This window comes from Fomitopsis serialis, assembly GCF_022376445.1.
Source record: "Fomitopsis serialis strain Sig1Antser10 chromosome Unknown B0H18scaffold_112, whole genome shotgun sequence".
In the NCBI taxonomy this organism is placed as follows: Eukaryota; Fungi; Basidiomycota; class Agaricomycetes; order Polyporales; family Fomitopsidaceae; genus Fomitopsis; species Fomitopsis serialis.
Window position 1 is genome coordinate 97,335 of NW_025955072.1, and position 14,935 is coordinate 112,269.

Below are 14,935 nucleotides of genomic sequence, written 5' to 3' on the forward strand. Positions count from 1 at the left end.
TGAATGCCACGACAACCGATGTGGTTGTCGTGGTCGTCACCGGTGGTGGTATCGGCACAGGAGGTGGTGACGGCGGAACGAGTACCGTGAGGTACTCGCTTTTCGACTCATCGCCGATCTCCTCGGTATAAACTTCGTTCGCGAAGTAGTACGTCTGCGCGTGAGCTGTACAACCGTTGGGCACGTCGGTCGAGCAACCTCGCTCGCCAACTATATCGCAATGCATTGCCAGGCCAGGTGCGACCTGTAGGTCGCTCCATGGGCCATCCGTACCACCATCGTACGTGGTAACTGCCACGACAACCGTGTTGGTAGTCGTGGTCGTCACAGGTGGTGGTAGTGGGATAGGAGATGGTGGTAGGGGAGGAAGAGATACGTCTAAAGAAGACGTACCTGTCGTCGAGCTATCCCGCTCGACGAGCTCATCTTCTCTTCTTGCCCTGCACCCTTCCCCCTCTCCTCCTTCTGCCTGACCTTCCTCATCTACCTCTCGTGATTCCTCGCCCTCACCCACATCGCCCTCGTCCCCGTCCTGACCGTCCTTCGGTCCTTCACGCGCTCTTCGGAGTTCGCGGGCGACCTCCGACTTGCGGTGCCTGTCATTGTCGCCAACGATATCGGGGGCCGCGGAGAGGTCGGTATGAAGCTGGGTGGGGGTCCCTAGGAGCGAGCCATCGACGAGAACTGTGAAGTTCTCGCCGGGTTGACGGTCGGGAGGCCGTTCTAGTCGGTCGGGGTTCGTAAGCGCCGGCCGCTGCACTGTTGGTAGTGCAGTAGTCGGGTCGCGATCTCGAGCTCGCGCGTTGCTCGGGAATACGCGATCGTCGGGCAGCGCGCTCGTCGGGGCACCAAGATCGCGGAGAGAGCGGTGGATGCTGTTGCTGGAGAGGTCGAGGTCGAAGTCGAGGCCGAGGTCCGCCGCTTCGTCGAGTCGGTCGGGGTTGTATCGTGGACCTGTCAGCTGAACCGCGAGATGTTCAGCTGTCTTGGAACTACCGGGGGCTTGTACTTCCGGTTGGGAGTGCAAGTCTTCTCGGAGGTCGGCTGCGCGCGATTGGGGGCTGCTGGAGATGTCGTCGAGGTCGTCCCACGACCTGGCCAGCTGAACCTCAGGAGGTTCAGCTACATCGGAGCAACTGGGGGCCTGCACTTCCGTGAGGACGTGCAGGCCGTGTGGCGTCGCAGTTGGTCGAGCGATGGGCCTGCCAGACGAAGGGTCAGGGACGGTCGACGCGCAGTGGTCATAGCCACCGGGTACGTCTAGCAGTAGGCTAGGCGTACGCGCTGCACAATGGACGGTCGAAGCTGAGTAGAGCACTTCGGACATGCATCGCTGCAGGTCCGTCGTGCTGCCTCGCGAATTAGGAGGTACAACCGCAAGGTCGTCTCCTACCACATGCGCTCTGCCTTGCAGAATGGGAGGCACGACCGTTGGGTCGTCCCGTAGCGCAGACGCACCGTCTTCATGACCAACAACGCGTACGACGAACTGAACGTTCGTCGCTACGCTTGTTGGTGCGGATGCGGGCAAGGTAGGAGGTATCGAGGTGGGTACGTCCATCAGGGGCGTACCTTCAGTTCTCGACCCTTTATGCTGGTCGGTAGCGTGTACGTCGAGCATCAATCTCGGCGTACTCGCTATCCATCGGTCGGTGATGGATGAATGGGACACGTCGGACGTGCACTGCTGCGCGTCCGCCGTGTCGCTTTGCGAGATGGACGGTACGACCACGAGGTCGTCCCGTATCCTGGGCGTACTGCCTCGGAGATTGGAGGGTACGACCGCGAGGTCGTCCCGTATCCTGGGCGTACTGCCTCGGAGATTGGAGGGTACGACCGCGAGGTCGTCCCGTATCCTGGGCGTACTGCCTCGGAGATTGGAGGGTACGACCGCGAGGTCGTCCCGTAGCACAGACGTGCTATCCCGCGAAACATCCGGTACGACTTCGCAGTCGTACCTGGAGGCGGAAGTGCCGTCTTCGTGGTCAATAGGACGCACGACGAACCTCTCGTCCGTCGTTACGCGTGCTGGCGCGGGCACTGGAAGCGGAGGCGGCGATGCAGGGACGTACGGTGAGTACGTGCCTGTGGTTGTCGAGCCTTCGTGCTCGTGCATCCTGCTCGCCCCGCACCCTTCCTCCCTCTGTCCCTGTGTTCCTTCCTCAACCTCGCTACTCCTCTGCCCCCTGTCCTCCTTCCACTCTCCTTGCTCCGCGTTGTCCATGGTCCGCTCAGTCTTGCGGCTCGGCGTTGGACTTGAACGCGCGTCGTTCAAGTCCTGGGTCATGCGGCTGGGTTGCGTGTCGCCAGAGCCGCTGTGACGGTCGCCAGAGTCATCGGACTCGAAGAGGGGACCTCCCAAGTCGAGGCGCGGGACCAGAAGGGAGAGTTGAGGAGCCGGTGAGGGAGGAATTGGCGATCTGGTACCGGGAGGTACCAGGTCGTTGGTCGCCACTGACTGGACTGGCGGTAAGTCAGCCAGCCATTCGCGAACGCGAGTTCGCACTCGCGTCGGGGCGGCGCGCGCGTCTGGTTCGCCAGACGGGCGCTCGAGGTGGCTGCCCAGAGAGTGGGAGGAGGCGAGGACGAGGGGTCGGTGGTGGCGGTCGAGCGTAGTGCGGTGGGCGCTAGAACTCGGGGCGCTCACCACAGACTCGTGGCGCTCGACGCCTGTAGCGTTGAGCGCGTCGCGCGTCGCGTCGAGCAGGCTGCTCGTCGTGGCGCGCACGGCGTTCGACGACGAATATATATATTTTGTGTCGCGGCTCATCTCTGAACACGCGACGAGCGTATCTACACGCGTGGGCTCGTTCCCACTGCACACAGTACTACTGTAGTACTGTGTGCCTATGCCCTCCCGGGTGCTGATACGAGTCAGCTCCTGGCGCTGCTCGTTCAATCCAGGCACGAGCTCGACTACGGCTACGTTGTCGAGCTCGGCGCGCTCACCACTCCTCAGAGTGGTGCCGAGCTTCATCGGCTGGGTCGAAGCAGGTGGAGAGTCGGTCTCCGGGCGGTTTTGAGCGGGCTCGACATTGGGCTCGAGCCGCTCAGTGCGCGGTGCCTGTTCGACCTCACGGTCGGACGGCGCCTGCTCTGTGAGGGCTCCGGCTGAGTCCTCGCGGTGATAAGACTCAGTCCGGGTGGTCTTCGTGCGAGAAGACCGACTGCGGCTGCTGGCCTCGGACAGAGCGGCGTCGACCGTTGCCAGCAGTTCGGCCTCGAGTTGCTTGGATTCCTCGAGGGCTTTGTTGATCCGCTCTTGACTTGCGGCGAGCTTTGCTCGGACTTCCGCACGCAACGCCTTCAGCTTGCTGCGGGTTCCACTGTGGGACCCGCGGCTGCCTCGCGAAGGTGCGGACGGGGTGTTGGTCGACTCGGACATCTTGTCGAGTTGTCGAGTTGGCCAGAGGATGATCAAAGTAGCATAGAGTTTGTTGATGTCGAATTTCGAGGTTCGAGAGTTTGTTGCCTAGAGTAGATAGTCCCCAGAGAGATAGAAGCTTTTCTGGAGCGCAAAAAAGTGTAATGCGCCTTACTCGTCGTGCCTCGTATGCGCTGCACCCAGTCTCTATTCAAGAGGTACTGTCTACAGATTGCATACAAAGGCGGTGACGAGGTAAAGGCTCAGGACTCGTAGGTGTGCCGGCGCGCCATACGAGTCCTAGAGCAAACAAGGACAAATATGTAATGTAAGATATACTATAACGGGAATATCCGTTACACTACCACCTCTACTGGTACCCCATCAGCAAATGTGCGCGGGTTCTGAGGGCGCCTGAGGGATCTGAGGCGTCTGATCCGGTGCCTGAGAGCTCTATCGCATCTGAAGCAATCGGGCGTCTATGGCCGCGCCGTTCGTCGCTCTCCGTCTGCTCATTCCGTGCTCGTTCTCTCAGGGCGACGCAGTCCACTCAGACCCGTCAGACCCGTCAGACCCTCCGGGCGCGACCTCAAGCCACCCGCAGCGAATCTCCCCCAAGTCCACTAGGCGCCTGCCCTAAACTGCGCCACGCTGGCACCTCGCCACGTCATCGTTCCCTCGCCTCTCTGTCGTGTTACTCGCCTTTCAAGTTCCCCACCTCTCGACTTGGTGCGCTGCGCTGTTCGTCGCTGACACGCAGCGGCTGCAGAAGCCTGTCGCGACGCACGAGGCGTCCGGAAGGGTGCACAAGCGCCGGCTTGCCCGTAGCCACGATGTGCGGCTACAATGCACAGCGAGCGGACACCATCGCGAGGGCCGCGCCTCCCACCTCCACCATGCCTCGCTAGCCTCCCTTCTCACTGCCTCTCCACTCTTTAACATCTACAACCCTCGGGCAGCCCGCGGAATCGCTGTGCATCGGCCTAATGCATGCAGATGAGCAGAACATCACGGGGAGAGGCCGCGTCATTGTGACGTGGCCCGGCCAGCGCGAACCCCGCGATCCAGATTTTATGCCCAACAGTGTCGCGCGTCGGGTGGACAGCGCTCGGAGGAAGCAAAGCTGAGACAGAATAAGTAAGTTTCCTTTCCACTCACTCTCCCGTGTTGCCCTGTCATTCATGTACTGTTACCTGTCGCCCGCTGCCGGCTCATACGCATCAGAAGTGTTCCGAGGACGTGACGACCCCGCGCAAGAGCGGGTTCGTCACCTCGTGCTCTATGCCCGCCGCCACGTCACCGCCTTCCACCATCGCGCCACCCCGCCCTCTATGCCTTGCAGACGCACCAAACACATGCCGAACACAAGACGACCCCGCATCACAGCGGGGGCGTCCATTCGCATCGTACCGCCCTCCCCACCACCGCATCTCTCTCCCTGCTTACTACCGCCCTCCCTAGCACGTCACGCGTCTCGCACACATCACAAGCGTGTCGCGGTCTTGGCACAAACGACGGGCGACCCGCAGAAGAGCGGGGCCGTCCGATTCTGTCCGTTTGCCACCGCCTTCCCAGTCTGCCCCCGCTGTCCCAGCGTCCCAGGCATCCTGGCGCGACAACGGGACATCTGGTCGTAGATTCGGGCCCTCCCCGCCACGTCACTGCCTTCTCGCCATGCCTCAGCCCTCCTACCTCGCCGCCCCGCGCTCTGCAGCTCTCGGACGCGTGAAGCGCATGCCGAGCACGTAGCACGTACCCATGACGACCCCGCGGAAGAGTGGGGTTGTCTATTCATGGCTGCCGCCTTCCCAGTCCTCCCCTGCCGTCCTACAATCTCCCGGGCGCGTGCGATGCACGCCGAGGACCTACCGCACACGCCAGGCGACCCTGCACAATAACAGAACGTCTAGTCGCGAGCTTGGGCCCTCCGCGCCACGCCACCGCCTTCTCGCCCTGCCACAGCCCTGCTACATCGCCGCGCCACCCTCTACCATGCGGCCGGCGAGCGTGTGGGCGAGCGAGCAGACGGCGGGAGAGTGGGCTGGCGAGCGGGCGAGCGGGCGGGCGGGTGAGCGAGCGGGCGGGCGAGCATGACTGACGAATGGAAGGTGGGCACGGAACAATCATGAGTGACCGCGACGGGCAGGGCGCGCGCAACGCACGCCAACCGCGAGTACCTACACGATTGCCCACGGATCCGCGGCCCGTGGACATCAGTTCGCCGAACCTCGACACGATAGCCCGACGCCCAGCAAGTGGGGTGTTGTCGGAAACGGCAAGCACAGTGGCGAAGGCAGGGTGGGTATGTGGGTGGGCAGACAGGTAAGATCACGATGAGTACTAGCTGGTAGTTTACAATGTATTGTATGTACTATTAGTACTACGTTCTGTTACGCTCTAAGTAGCAGTCTGACGACCATCTGAAATGGTCTGAGCAACGGTCTGAAGGCCGTCTGACATCAGAGATTGCTTCTGATGTCAGAACTAATCTCCCGTTGTCAGACGTGAAGTCTGACGGGTCTGAAGAGTCTGAGTCAGTACTCTCAGACTGCTTCAGACAAACTCGCAGTTTTGCTGATGCCCGAGCATCCGGAGCTCATGGAAGAGCCGCTCCGGGATTGCACTAGGGAACGCCGCCTCAACGTCGAGGAACAAGACTGAGGCGACCTTCTTGGCCCGCCATGCGTCCCGGATCGTCTTGGTCAGTAGGTGCAGTGAGTCAGTCGTCGTACGACCAGCTCGGCCTCCGAAGTGGAGGTTAGGAAACAGGTTAAGCTTCTCCAGCTCGTATTCCATTGTCTCAGCAACGCATGAAGACAGGATCTTCGCCATGCAGCTCATAAGAGCAATAGGCCGGTATGCCTTAGCGACGGAGTAGTCACTCTTCCCGGGTTTGCGCAGCACTACTGTCGTAGACAGTTTCCACTGCTCGGGGTAGTAACGCAGGTCGAATGTAGCACGATAGAGAGGGCCGAGCATAGGAACTAACAGATCTGCGCACCGTTTATACACCTCATTCGGTATTCCATCTGGGCCCGGAGCCTTGAACTCTTTGAGTCAATGGCAGGCCGCGTGGATCTGGTGGTCGGAGACGTGTGCGAAGTCGAAGACGGGGGTTGGGTAGTGCTCAGCATCTGGGTCTGGGAGTTCAAGGTCGGGCGGGGGCTGCGGGAAGAATGTCTCGTATAGGACCCGGCTCTTCTCCTCGTTTCCGCGCTCGAGTTGGGCACTGCCCGGGCGATGTAGCGGCGGCACCCGGCTCTTGCTCCCATCTGTGGACCCTGCACGGATATACTTGCCGACCGTCCAGATTGACTTAGCATCCGCTTCTTCGAGCCATGCGTCCCAGTGCGCTTTCTTGGCTGCGCGCACCTGGTCGCCGTACCTGTTCCGAAGTTGCCTGTACTCCTTGTGTATGGGGTGGTTCGGGAACTCGCGCTGTTTGAACGCGCGACGTCCCTGACGTCCGACCTCTCTCCTCAGCTTGTCAAGCTCCTTCGAGTACCATCGTTTGGCAAAAGGTGGCGGCTTCGTCTCTGGGACCGTCTCCTGAATTGTTTCCGTGAGCGTAGTCATAAGTGTCGCTAGCAATTGATCAAAACTCTCCTTGGAGTCAATCCGTCCATTTGGTTCAGGTACGTCCTCGAGTCGTATGGCAAGTTCAGTCCTGAACTCGTTCCAGTCGACCTTCCTGAAGTTCCGGAACTTGCGTGGTGGCGCCTGGGGGACATCTAGCAGGAATGTGGTGCGGATGGGGAAATGGTCGGTGTGGGGGGGGCGTATATCCGGGGCGACATCACAGGTTAGGAGACAGTCTTTCAGGCCCTCCGATGCAAAAACGTTATCAGGGCGCGTGTGGTTCTTCGTTCGCATAGCTTCGAGGGTGGGAATACCCTGCGGGAGGAGCATGTGCATGTCGAAGGCGCTCAGCATATCGATGAGTCGATCTGCTTGGTCTAGGGCCTGATTCGTGAACAGGTGGGTGTTCCGTTCGTCGTCCCAGAGGGGGTGGTGGCGGTTGAAGTCCCCAAGCCACAGGATGTGACGCTCGGGGTCCTCATCGTCATCTCGTAGGAGCTTCCGCGTCTCCCGAGATAGGACCGCCTGAGCTAGATTGCTGTCCTGAGGGTTGTAGATATTAAAAATATGTATCGTAGAGGTGTCGAGACGGAGTGTGATCGCCGTAATGTCAGGGGACTTGATCGGGATCGCTGTCCAGCTATTAGTAGATACGCGTTTGTTAATTAATATGACAGAGCGAGACGTAGCTTCATTATCCTTATGACCAATCGGGTAGATCACTATCCAGTCTGCAGCCGCGCGGGTGTTGTCAAGGTGGTCGATATAGGGCTCTTGCAGGGCCACCACATCGTACTCGGCAACATCGTGAAGGAGGGCGCACTGGGCAATGTTCGACTTGTTCACGTTGGCTTGGCAGACCTTGAGTTCCCTAGAACGTTCCATCATCATTGAGGTGGTTGTAGTACTCCTGAGATCTCGTAGATGTGCGTGAACTGGGGCGTGTCGGTGGACCAGAACGCGTAGTGAATCCGCCTTCGCCTGTCAGTGTCCCCTGGCGCTTGCCATCCGCTGTTCGGAAGCTGGTGGTCTGTGGACGAGAGTAATTAGTAGTTACGCTCGGGCCAGGGCCCTTGCCTGCACGCTTCCACCCCTGGTCGCCCATGTCTGGGAGCGGTTCATCACCCCACGAGGTCGCGAGGCGGCTCGCTCGTGCAGGGTGCATGCGGCCAGGGTCAGCTGGCGGGTGCGCAGGCAGGTCATCGTTGCGCCGCGGGGGAGCAGCATCCTCTGGGAATGGGAAGCGAGGCTGGTCCGGTACGTAGCGCGGTTCCCAAGAGGTCGGGTCATCAGCAATCGGGAAGAAACGATACTGTTCCAGCGTGTTAGCACGCTGGATCCTGTGATTCGCTTCCATGAACGAGGGACAGTGGCGTTCCCAAGACGCGTGTCCTGCCATCTCGCAATTGACGCACCAGCGTTTGCGCCCCGGAGGGACCTTGCACTGCTGGGTCGTGTGTTCCGGGGACGCGCAGGTTCCGCACTTCGCAGTCTCCGTGCAGTCAGAGGCCATATGGCCAGGCTCCATACGCTGGCATTTCATGCAGCGTCGCGCCTCCTTGACCAGACGCCAGGCATTCAGTCGCTGACCGAAGTACATGAGGCCATTGACGATGACGTCGTTGGCTCTCTTCGCGCTACTGAACTTCGCAATAGCGTACGCGGTCTGTTGGTTCAGCTTTCGTTTGTCGATTGGTTTAATCCAATGGACCACCATTAACTCCCGTTCGTTCCAGCCGTTCTCTTTCTCAAGCAATCTGTACGATTGCTCGCTTGGTACGAAGGACGTCGACACGTTCTGCCAAACTACAGCGTAGTGGCGTGCTCGAACGGTCGCTTCGAGGCCAAACTTGCCTGTAAAAGCAGCCAAGTGCTTCTCGATCCTCAGCCAGTCAACCACCGCCTTGGAGGTTAGCTCGTACAGGATTCCCCCGTTCTTGAGCTTTTGCGCGGTCAAAAACTTCGCCCCCTCGGGGATGATGATTCCCCCTCATTGGCCATCAGTTCGAGTGCGAGGTTGGCCTTTGTGACCAACTCCAGCTCGGTGAGGGGCGTCCCGTCCTCTCTCGTTCTCGACTTTACGTCGATTAGCATCTGGCGTCCTCGTGCGCTCTGTCGCTGCATCGTCGAGGCGTGCGCAGCGGGGAGCTGGTGCTGTATGGCCGCCGCGTACGAGGGTCGTCCCCCCGTACCATCCGTGTAGGCACCTCCGTTGCTCACAGGAGCAACATGCTCGTGATGCACGACCGGGGGAGGTGCCTTCAGCACCTCCTGTGTCTCTTTCAAGGCGCCTTGAAGGTCGCCTCGTAGTCCATCCACCGTCTCCAAATCCTTTGCTAACTTCTTTTGGGACGCAGCGATCTTACGTACCTCTTCCGTGAGCCTCCCCAGCATCCCATTCAGCTCCGTGGTCGATTGCGCCTGCCTATCCACCATCTCTTCCAGGCGGCTGGCTTTATCCTCGTTGAGTTGCCCTGGCTCGGCTTCACTCTTCTCCGTGAGGTGCACGAGAATCGGGCGCAGGTCGTCCAGGACCTTGGCGGCGGGCCGGTTGTCGCGGATAGCCTCTGCATAAGATGCAAACGCATAGATGGCCTCTCGTACCTGCGCCTGGTTGCTCGTCTCGGCGCAGAAGCGCAGGCCCTCTACCAGGGCGCCCACCGAGGGCAAGGTCTCTTCCGGGATTAGTGCTCGGCCCACTAGGACCTTGTACGCTTTATCGTACGAGTCCACCTTCTCTCTTTCTGTCTTTAGGTCCATCGGCGGCGCCGAGGCTGTAGCTCTCGTGTTAGGTCGCTCACTGGCGCTTCGTGTCGTCGGTGATGCCGCCGGTTTCGCTGCCTTAGACGTCGCCCCTCCCTTTGCGGAGTTCGACATCGAGTCTGTGTAGCGTAAGGTACCAGTTATATTTGCCTAGAGAGCTTTCTGGAAGCTCTAGTTGCTGTCCTCACGTCCGTATACCCCTCCCGTCAGAGGTTCGGACCGTGGGAAAATTCGCCAGTGGTGAGCGTTAGAAGCAAAGAGGGATCCATGTCCGATCGGTGTAGGATATACCTGGAGCAGTACTGTCAGTGCACAGACGGCGCCGACGTCACCGCGACGCAAGATCGCATTATGCAGGAGCTAGAACAGAGTTATCAGCAGTCACGAGAAGAAGAGCAGCTGGTGAGTGTTGGCTGTGCTTCTCGATCAGCTTCTGACGTTTTGCGCAGGATACGGAAGTGATCTTCTCGTTGCGACAAATCATTGAGCACGACCCCGACATTCAGCGTGTATCATCTCATGCCCTCGTGTACGGTATTTTCAAGCGTTCTTCCTCCAGCGTTGTGTCCATATCCTCCTCGCCGCCGTTCTGACTCGTGATCAGAATTGACCCAACGACTTGGGGAGGAGGAGGAGGAGGGGATTGGGGGGATCTTGCCGATGTAATCACAGCCACGACTCGACGGCAAGATTGGCTACGATCGCTCTTATTCCGCCAGCTTTGCCCTACTGGTGAACGTTTGAACGATAATACTAACACACTCAACGGTTCACGGCTGTGCCCCATACTTACCCCACATAGTCCACGTCTTTTCGCACATGGCCTCCCCGTGCTCAGGTACACTGGATCGCTGGGCGTATCAGGACATGCCTTGGACGTGCTCAGATATTGCAGATCACGTTGTGCTCTAGCCTAGGCCCCATGGCCATCAATTGCTGCGACCTAACTTTGGTCCTCAGCCATATGCGGCAGCCCAAGGCTGCAGCTCGATTGTTATCGGGTTTGTTGCTATCCTGGATGAGTCCTGAAGCACCCTCCCACTTCAAAGCCTCCGTCATATGTTCTACTGGTGGAGCTGAGTCTCATTTCCACGTCATATTCCTGATACAGTGGATATGACTCGGAGGCACACGCATAAAGCCTGCAACTAAGGTCTCCTAGTCTCCCGCGTCTTAGCACATTGTTTAGTACTTGTTTCGGTTAATAACTGTTGAGTCCATCATCATCATATCAAAACCAAGGTCTGCCCCTGTTCGTTGGTCTGGGCTTATGTTTATGCTGATATGGACGGCACAGCCAAATAACAGATGATTTACTCATCCATGATCGAACATCGCGCGTTGCCTCGCGTTGTAGTCTCCGCTGCTGACCAAAAAAAGTTACTCTACTCGCGTTGTGCGCCCCAGGTGATCGAACTTTGTATATAGGTGAGCGGTCATCCGTACTGGGGGTGCCCTGCCCCGCACCGTGTTAGCCTCTACCTGCCGCGTCCCAATTCTGGGGAAATCTAGCTACGACTTCGTGCTCCTACGAAGTGTCCTCTTCGTTGAAGCTCCCCGATTCACCAGCTTATAGTATCAGAACCACAGCCATGACTTCGCCTGCGACGGTCCCCCTCGCGTTACCGACGTCTCTACCGCTGCTGTACGCCTCCGCTCTAGTCCGTCGGGTAAAGTACTGACTCTCTGCGTGGACGCATGTTAGTGCCGGACCTCAGGTTAATTGTACAGCAGCATGCATAGTGCTGAGAAGGACTGACGTCGTACGGCGCAGTTACTTGGTGTTTTCTTCAACTGGGGTCTCCTGGGAGTCTTAACACTACAATGCTGTGAGTCGGACCTTGTCTGTCTGTATAGGTCCTCGGCCCACACTCCCGACTAGATTCATATTACGACAACTTCAATCGGACCGACCGACTCTCCCTCAAATTCCTCGGTACGCCCTCTCCTCGTTTACTGACCACACACCGACCAACTGCTCACTGTTCCTTTACAGTGCTCAGCGTGTTCATCTACGAGTGGGTGCAGACCGGGTTGATCACGGCCGCAGCAATGCAGATCTACGTGTACGACTACGGGAACGTCATCTCGGTGCTCGCGTTCCACAACACCTGGTTCTCCGCGACGATCATGTGCGGGCTCATCTCGGCCGTCGTGCAGATATTCTTTGCATGGCGGATCTTCAAGCTGTCGCGGTCGCCCGTGCTGGGTGGCTCGATGGCTGCGTTCATTGTCGCCGTGCGTACTCTCTGGTCTGGTCTAATGTGCTGGGGCTGACGGTCGTTGCGGTGTGTGAATAGCTCGCAGTGGTGCAGACGATTGCATGTATAATCACGGGAGTGAAGGTCAGTCGTCGCCGATGGCGGATGCGTACCAGATGGCTGAACCCGAGGCATTTGGTGCAGGAGAAAGCTGAAGGCATTGCTTCCGCGCTGCATGGGCAGCTACTCACTGTCGCAATCGTCAGTCCCGTATGATCATGCACTCTCGGAAACCTGCTCATGGGCACTTAGCTCTGGCTAGGGGGGACTGTCGTAGTCGACGTGCTTATCGCCGTGTGCATGACCTACCTCGTACGTCCTCTGCGCGTTCGTTTCTCGGATATCCCCTCAATGACGCGAATGCAGCTCCTGAGGAGAAAGACAGGGATATCATCAACAGACGCGCTTATCAACAGGATGGTCCGCCTTGTGGTCGAGACAGGCACCCTTACTGGTATGTCTCTACAGCTCTCGCGTCAGCGCTCAACCTGACAGGTCCTTCGTAGCCAGTCTCTCGATCCTCGTCCTCATCACCGCGAATATCCGACCAGTGAGTCAACACAGCTGCTTCTTCGGGAGATGACGGTCAGACTGACTGCCTCTTAGCTGCACGAGACGCTAGTCTATCAGGCACCTGCGCTTATCCTCACGAAAATGTAAGTCGTCTCATAGGCATGACGGACCTCACCTTCACTCACGCTTTTCAAGGTACTCGAACACATTCCTTACTAACCTCAACAGTCGCGTATACCTACGCAAGTACACCCAATCCACATGCGAGCTCCCGCCGGCGAGCGGCGTCCGTTTCGCCAACAGCGGCACCTCGGCGTTCGAATCCTCCAGGGACCAGACGAGCACCGAGGAGATGGCGCAGAAGAGCTTTGCGCTCGCGGGTGCGCTCGAGAGCAGCCGTAGCGCGGGGTCCGCGATGCTCCGGAGGGACGCGGGCACAGAGAGCGATGACGCGGTCTCTGAGAAGTCGGAGAAGCGTAGGCAGCGGCGCAACTCGATCGTTTAAAGTTGTGGACTCCTCTGTACTCGGATGGTCTCGGGTGGGGTTTCGTTCGAGGTCGACGCTAATGGGGAAGTGCGCAGGCCCGCCCATGATTGATTGATGCGTCATGGGTGCTCCAGAAGTGGTAATTATGACATGGAGCCGTTGCGGTGTACACTTAGTCTGTGTTCAGATCTTATACCTCTGTATTTTTCGTGAGCAAGAGTTACGAACAACGATGAGCAGGACGCGAAAGACGACGAGGAGACGCGAAAGGACGCGTTTACACGGTACACGTGACCGTAGGTCGCGATTGCGCCATCGTTCGCCACCGTCTGAGTTGCAACGCCTCGCTGGATGCAACGGCCTCCTTTCCTCCTGCCCTCATCTCGCCCCGGCCCTGCGTTGTCTTCGTCACGACTATCCTCTATACCTGCTCGTTGACCTCGTCGTTTGCGACTTATCTGCCGCGGTTGGATGGTTCTCTTGGTCAAGCACGTGATCACATTGGGCGCATACGACGTTTCCTCGATGCAAGTCTTTGACGTATCCGAGCGACGTGCATTCTCAGGCGTATCGCGTTGCCTCGCGGAGGAATGCGAGGCCCTCACAGGTAATCAGCCTTTGGCGGAATAAGGTCTAGTCGCGACGATGCGTTCGGGATGGAGATGCCCTGTGGTAAGCTGTCATGACGGACAGTCTTCTCCCGGGTGGAAGGCAGCAGGTGGGGAGCAATGGCCTACTGTGGTGCGTACTCGGATCCTGGTCTGACCCGACACTTCGCGATGCAGTCAGTGTACACATTGTGGGAGTATTCACCAGGTTTTGCTACAGGCGGCTTACCCCAATCACCGTTTGACTCTCGGCCACTGTAGGCAACTGTCTGGCCCCGCTATGTTCTGCACGCAGTACCTTCGCTCGGCTGTCTTCGGATGTCCATGCTGCAGCCTGCCCAGCCCCTATGTCTACGCCCTCCTTATCGCCGCCGCCTTACCGTCTGTCGCCTACGTCCTCTCCCTGCGCGCTTCGACTGCTCCCCACTGGTACTCCAGGTCTTCTGTTCTGCACCATCTGGTCACCGTCGCTCTTTGTTGCGCTGTGTAGTCCAGAGTCTCTGGAACTGCTGCCTGCGGCTGCTACTCAGGCGTGTCTGCTGTTCAAGCTCCGCTCTTCTTTCTCACGAGGACTGGGCAATCTGTTGCACGCGTGCCGGTGAACGTGTGCCTCGTCCCCCTGTCGCAGGTCGTGCGCGATAGCTTTGGGGTCGCCATCGCTTCGTATTCCGAATTCTCGCCAGCGCCACGGTGTTGCGGGCGTCCTTCTGCCTGTCTCTTCCGTTGCTGCCGATGGTTCTGCCAACCTTGTCTGCGATAATCTGTGCCTACGGTCTTCTGATTCACCATGTCTGTTGCTCGGCTACTCTCCCGAGTCCCAGGAGTGCCCCCGATATGTGTCAAAATCTATGCTATCGAAGTCATGGGCGCGTAATTGAGACGATGTCTCGGTACGTTTTGTTCTGGTCTATTCCTTTCTGCTCCTCCGTGTGACCACTGCATTGTACATATTTGTTCCCCTGCTCGTCTATAAAAGCTTGCATTTTCTCCGTCCGAACAGCCCAGTGTGACGCTTCAGTCGCAATCTGCCCCTCCAATATCCAGCCGCCATGTCTCGTTCTGCCTCTTCGTCGTCCTCCTATTCTCCGACCTCGACTGCGCCGTCTACTCCGCCCGTCGAGTCTGCCCCTGCTTACTTCCTCCTCACCCACGAGTCAAGTGCGGCCTTCCTGAAGGCACTGCCGGCTCAACAGGGGAGCGGCGACCGTGTGCTCCTCCTGGAAGGCCATGGCGCTGCGCGGACCTTGCTGGAAGAGGCGGCCGACGTCGTCGAGGACAAGTCACTCATCGACGCAGAAAAGTGGGAATGCGTGAAGAGGACCGACGAAGGCGCCGAAGTGGCATTGTACCGAACGAACGC

The 14,935-nt window shown here is 58.7% G+C and overlaps 2 protein-coding genes across 2 annotated transcripts; one reads left to right on the forward strand and one right to left on the reverse strand.

Moving 5' to 3' along the window:
- Positions 1 to 8,180: 8,180 nt before the first annotated feature.
- Positions 8,181 to 8,834, reverse strand: B0H18DRAFT_846597 (uncharacterized protein; the record flags this gene model as incomplete). The annotated part of the gene is made up of 1 exon (XM_048039562.1): positions 8,181 to 8,834. A coding segment is annotated over one exon (654 nt), but the record flags the coding sequence as incomplete, so codon positions are not given.
- A 2,464-nt stretch (positions 8,835 to 11,298) lies between these two features.
- Positions 11,299 to 13,168, forward strand: B0H18DRAFT_1214951 (uncharacterized protein; the record flags this gene model as incomplete). The annotated part of the gene is made up of 12 exons (XM_048036606.1): positions 11,299 to 11,351; positions 11,412 to 11,424; positions 11,481 to 11,535; positions 11,589 to 11,642; positions 11,703 to 11,944; positions 12,007 to 12,051; positions 12,112 to 12,168; positions 12,220 to 12,279; positions 12,334 to 12,421; positions 12,474 to 12,517; positions 12,574 to 12,623; positions 12,676 to 13,168. 12 exons carry the CDS (start codon positions 11,299 to 11,301, stop codon positions 12,983 to 12,985), a joined length of 1,071 nt encoding a protein of 356 aa, XP_047887911.1. The 3' UTR covers positions 12,986 to 13,168.
- Positions 13,169 to 14,935: the final 1,767 nt, after the last annotated feature.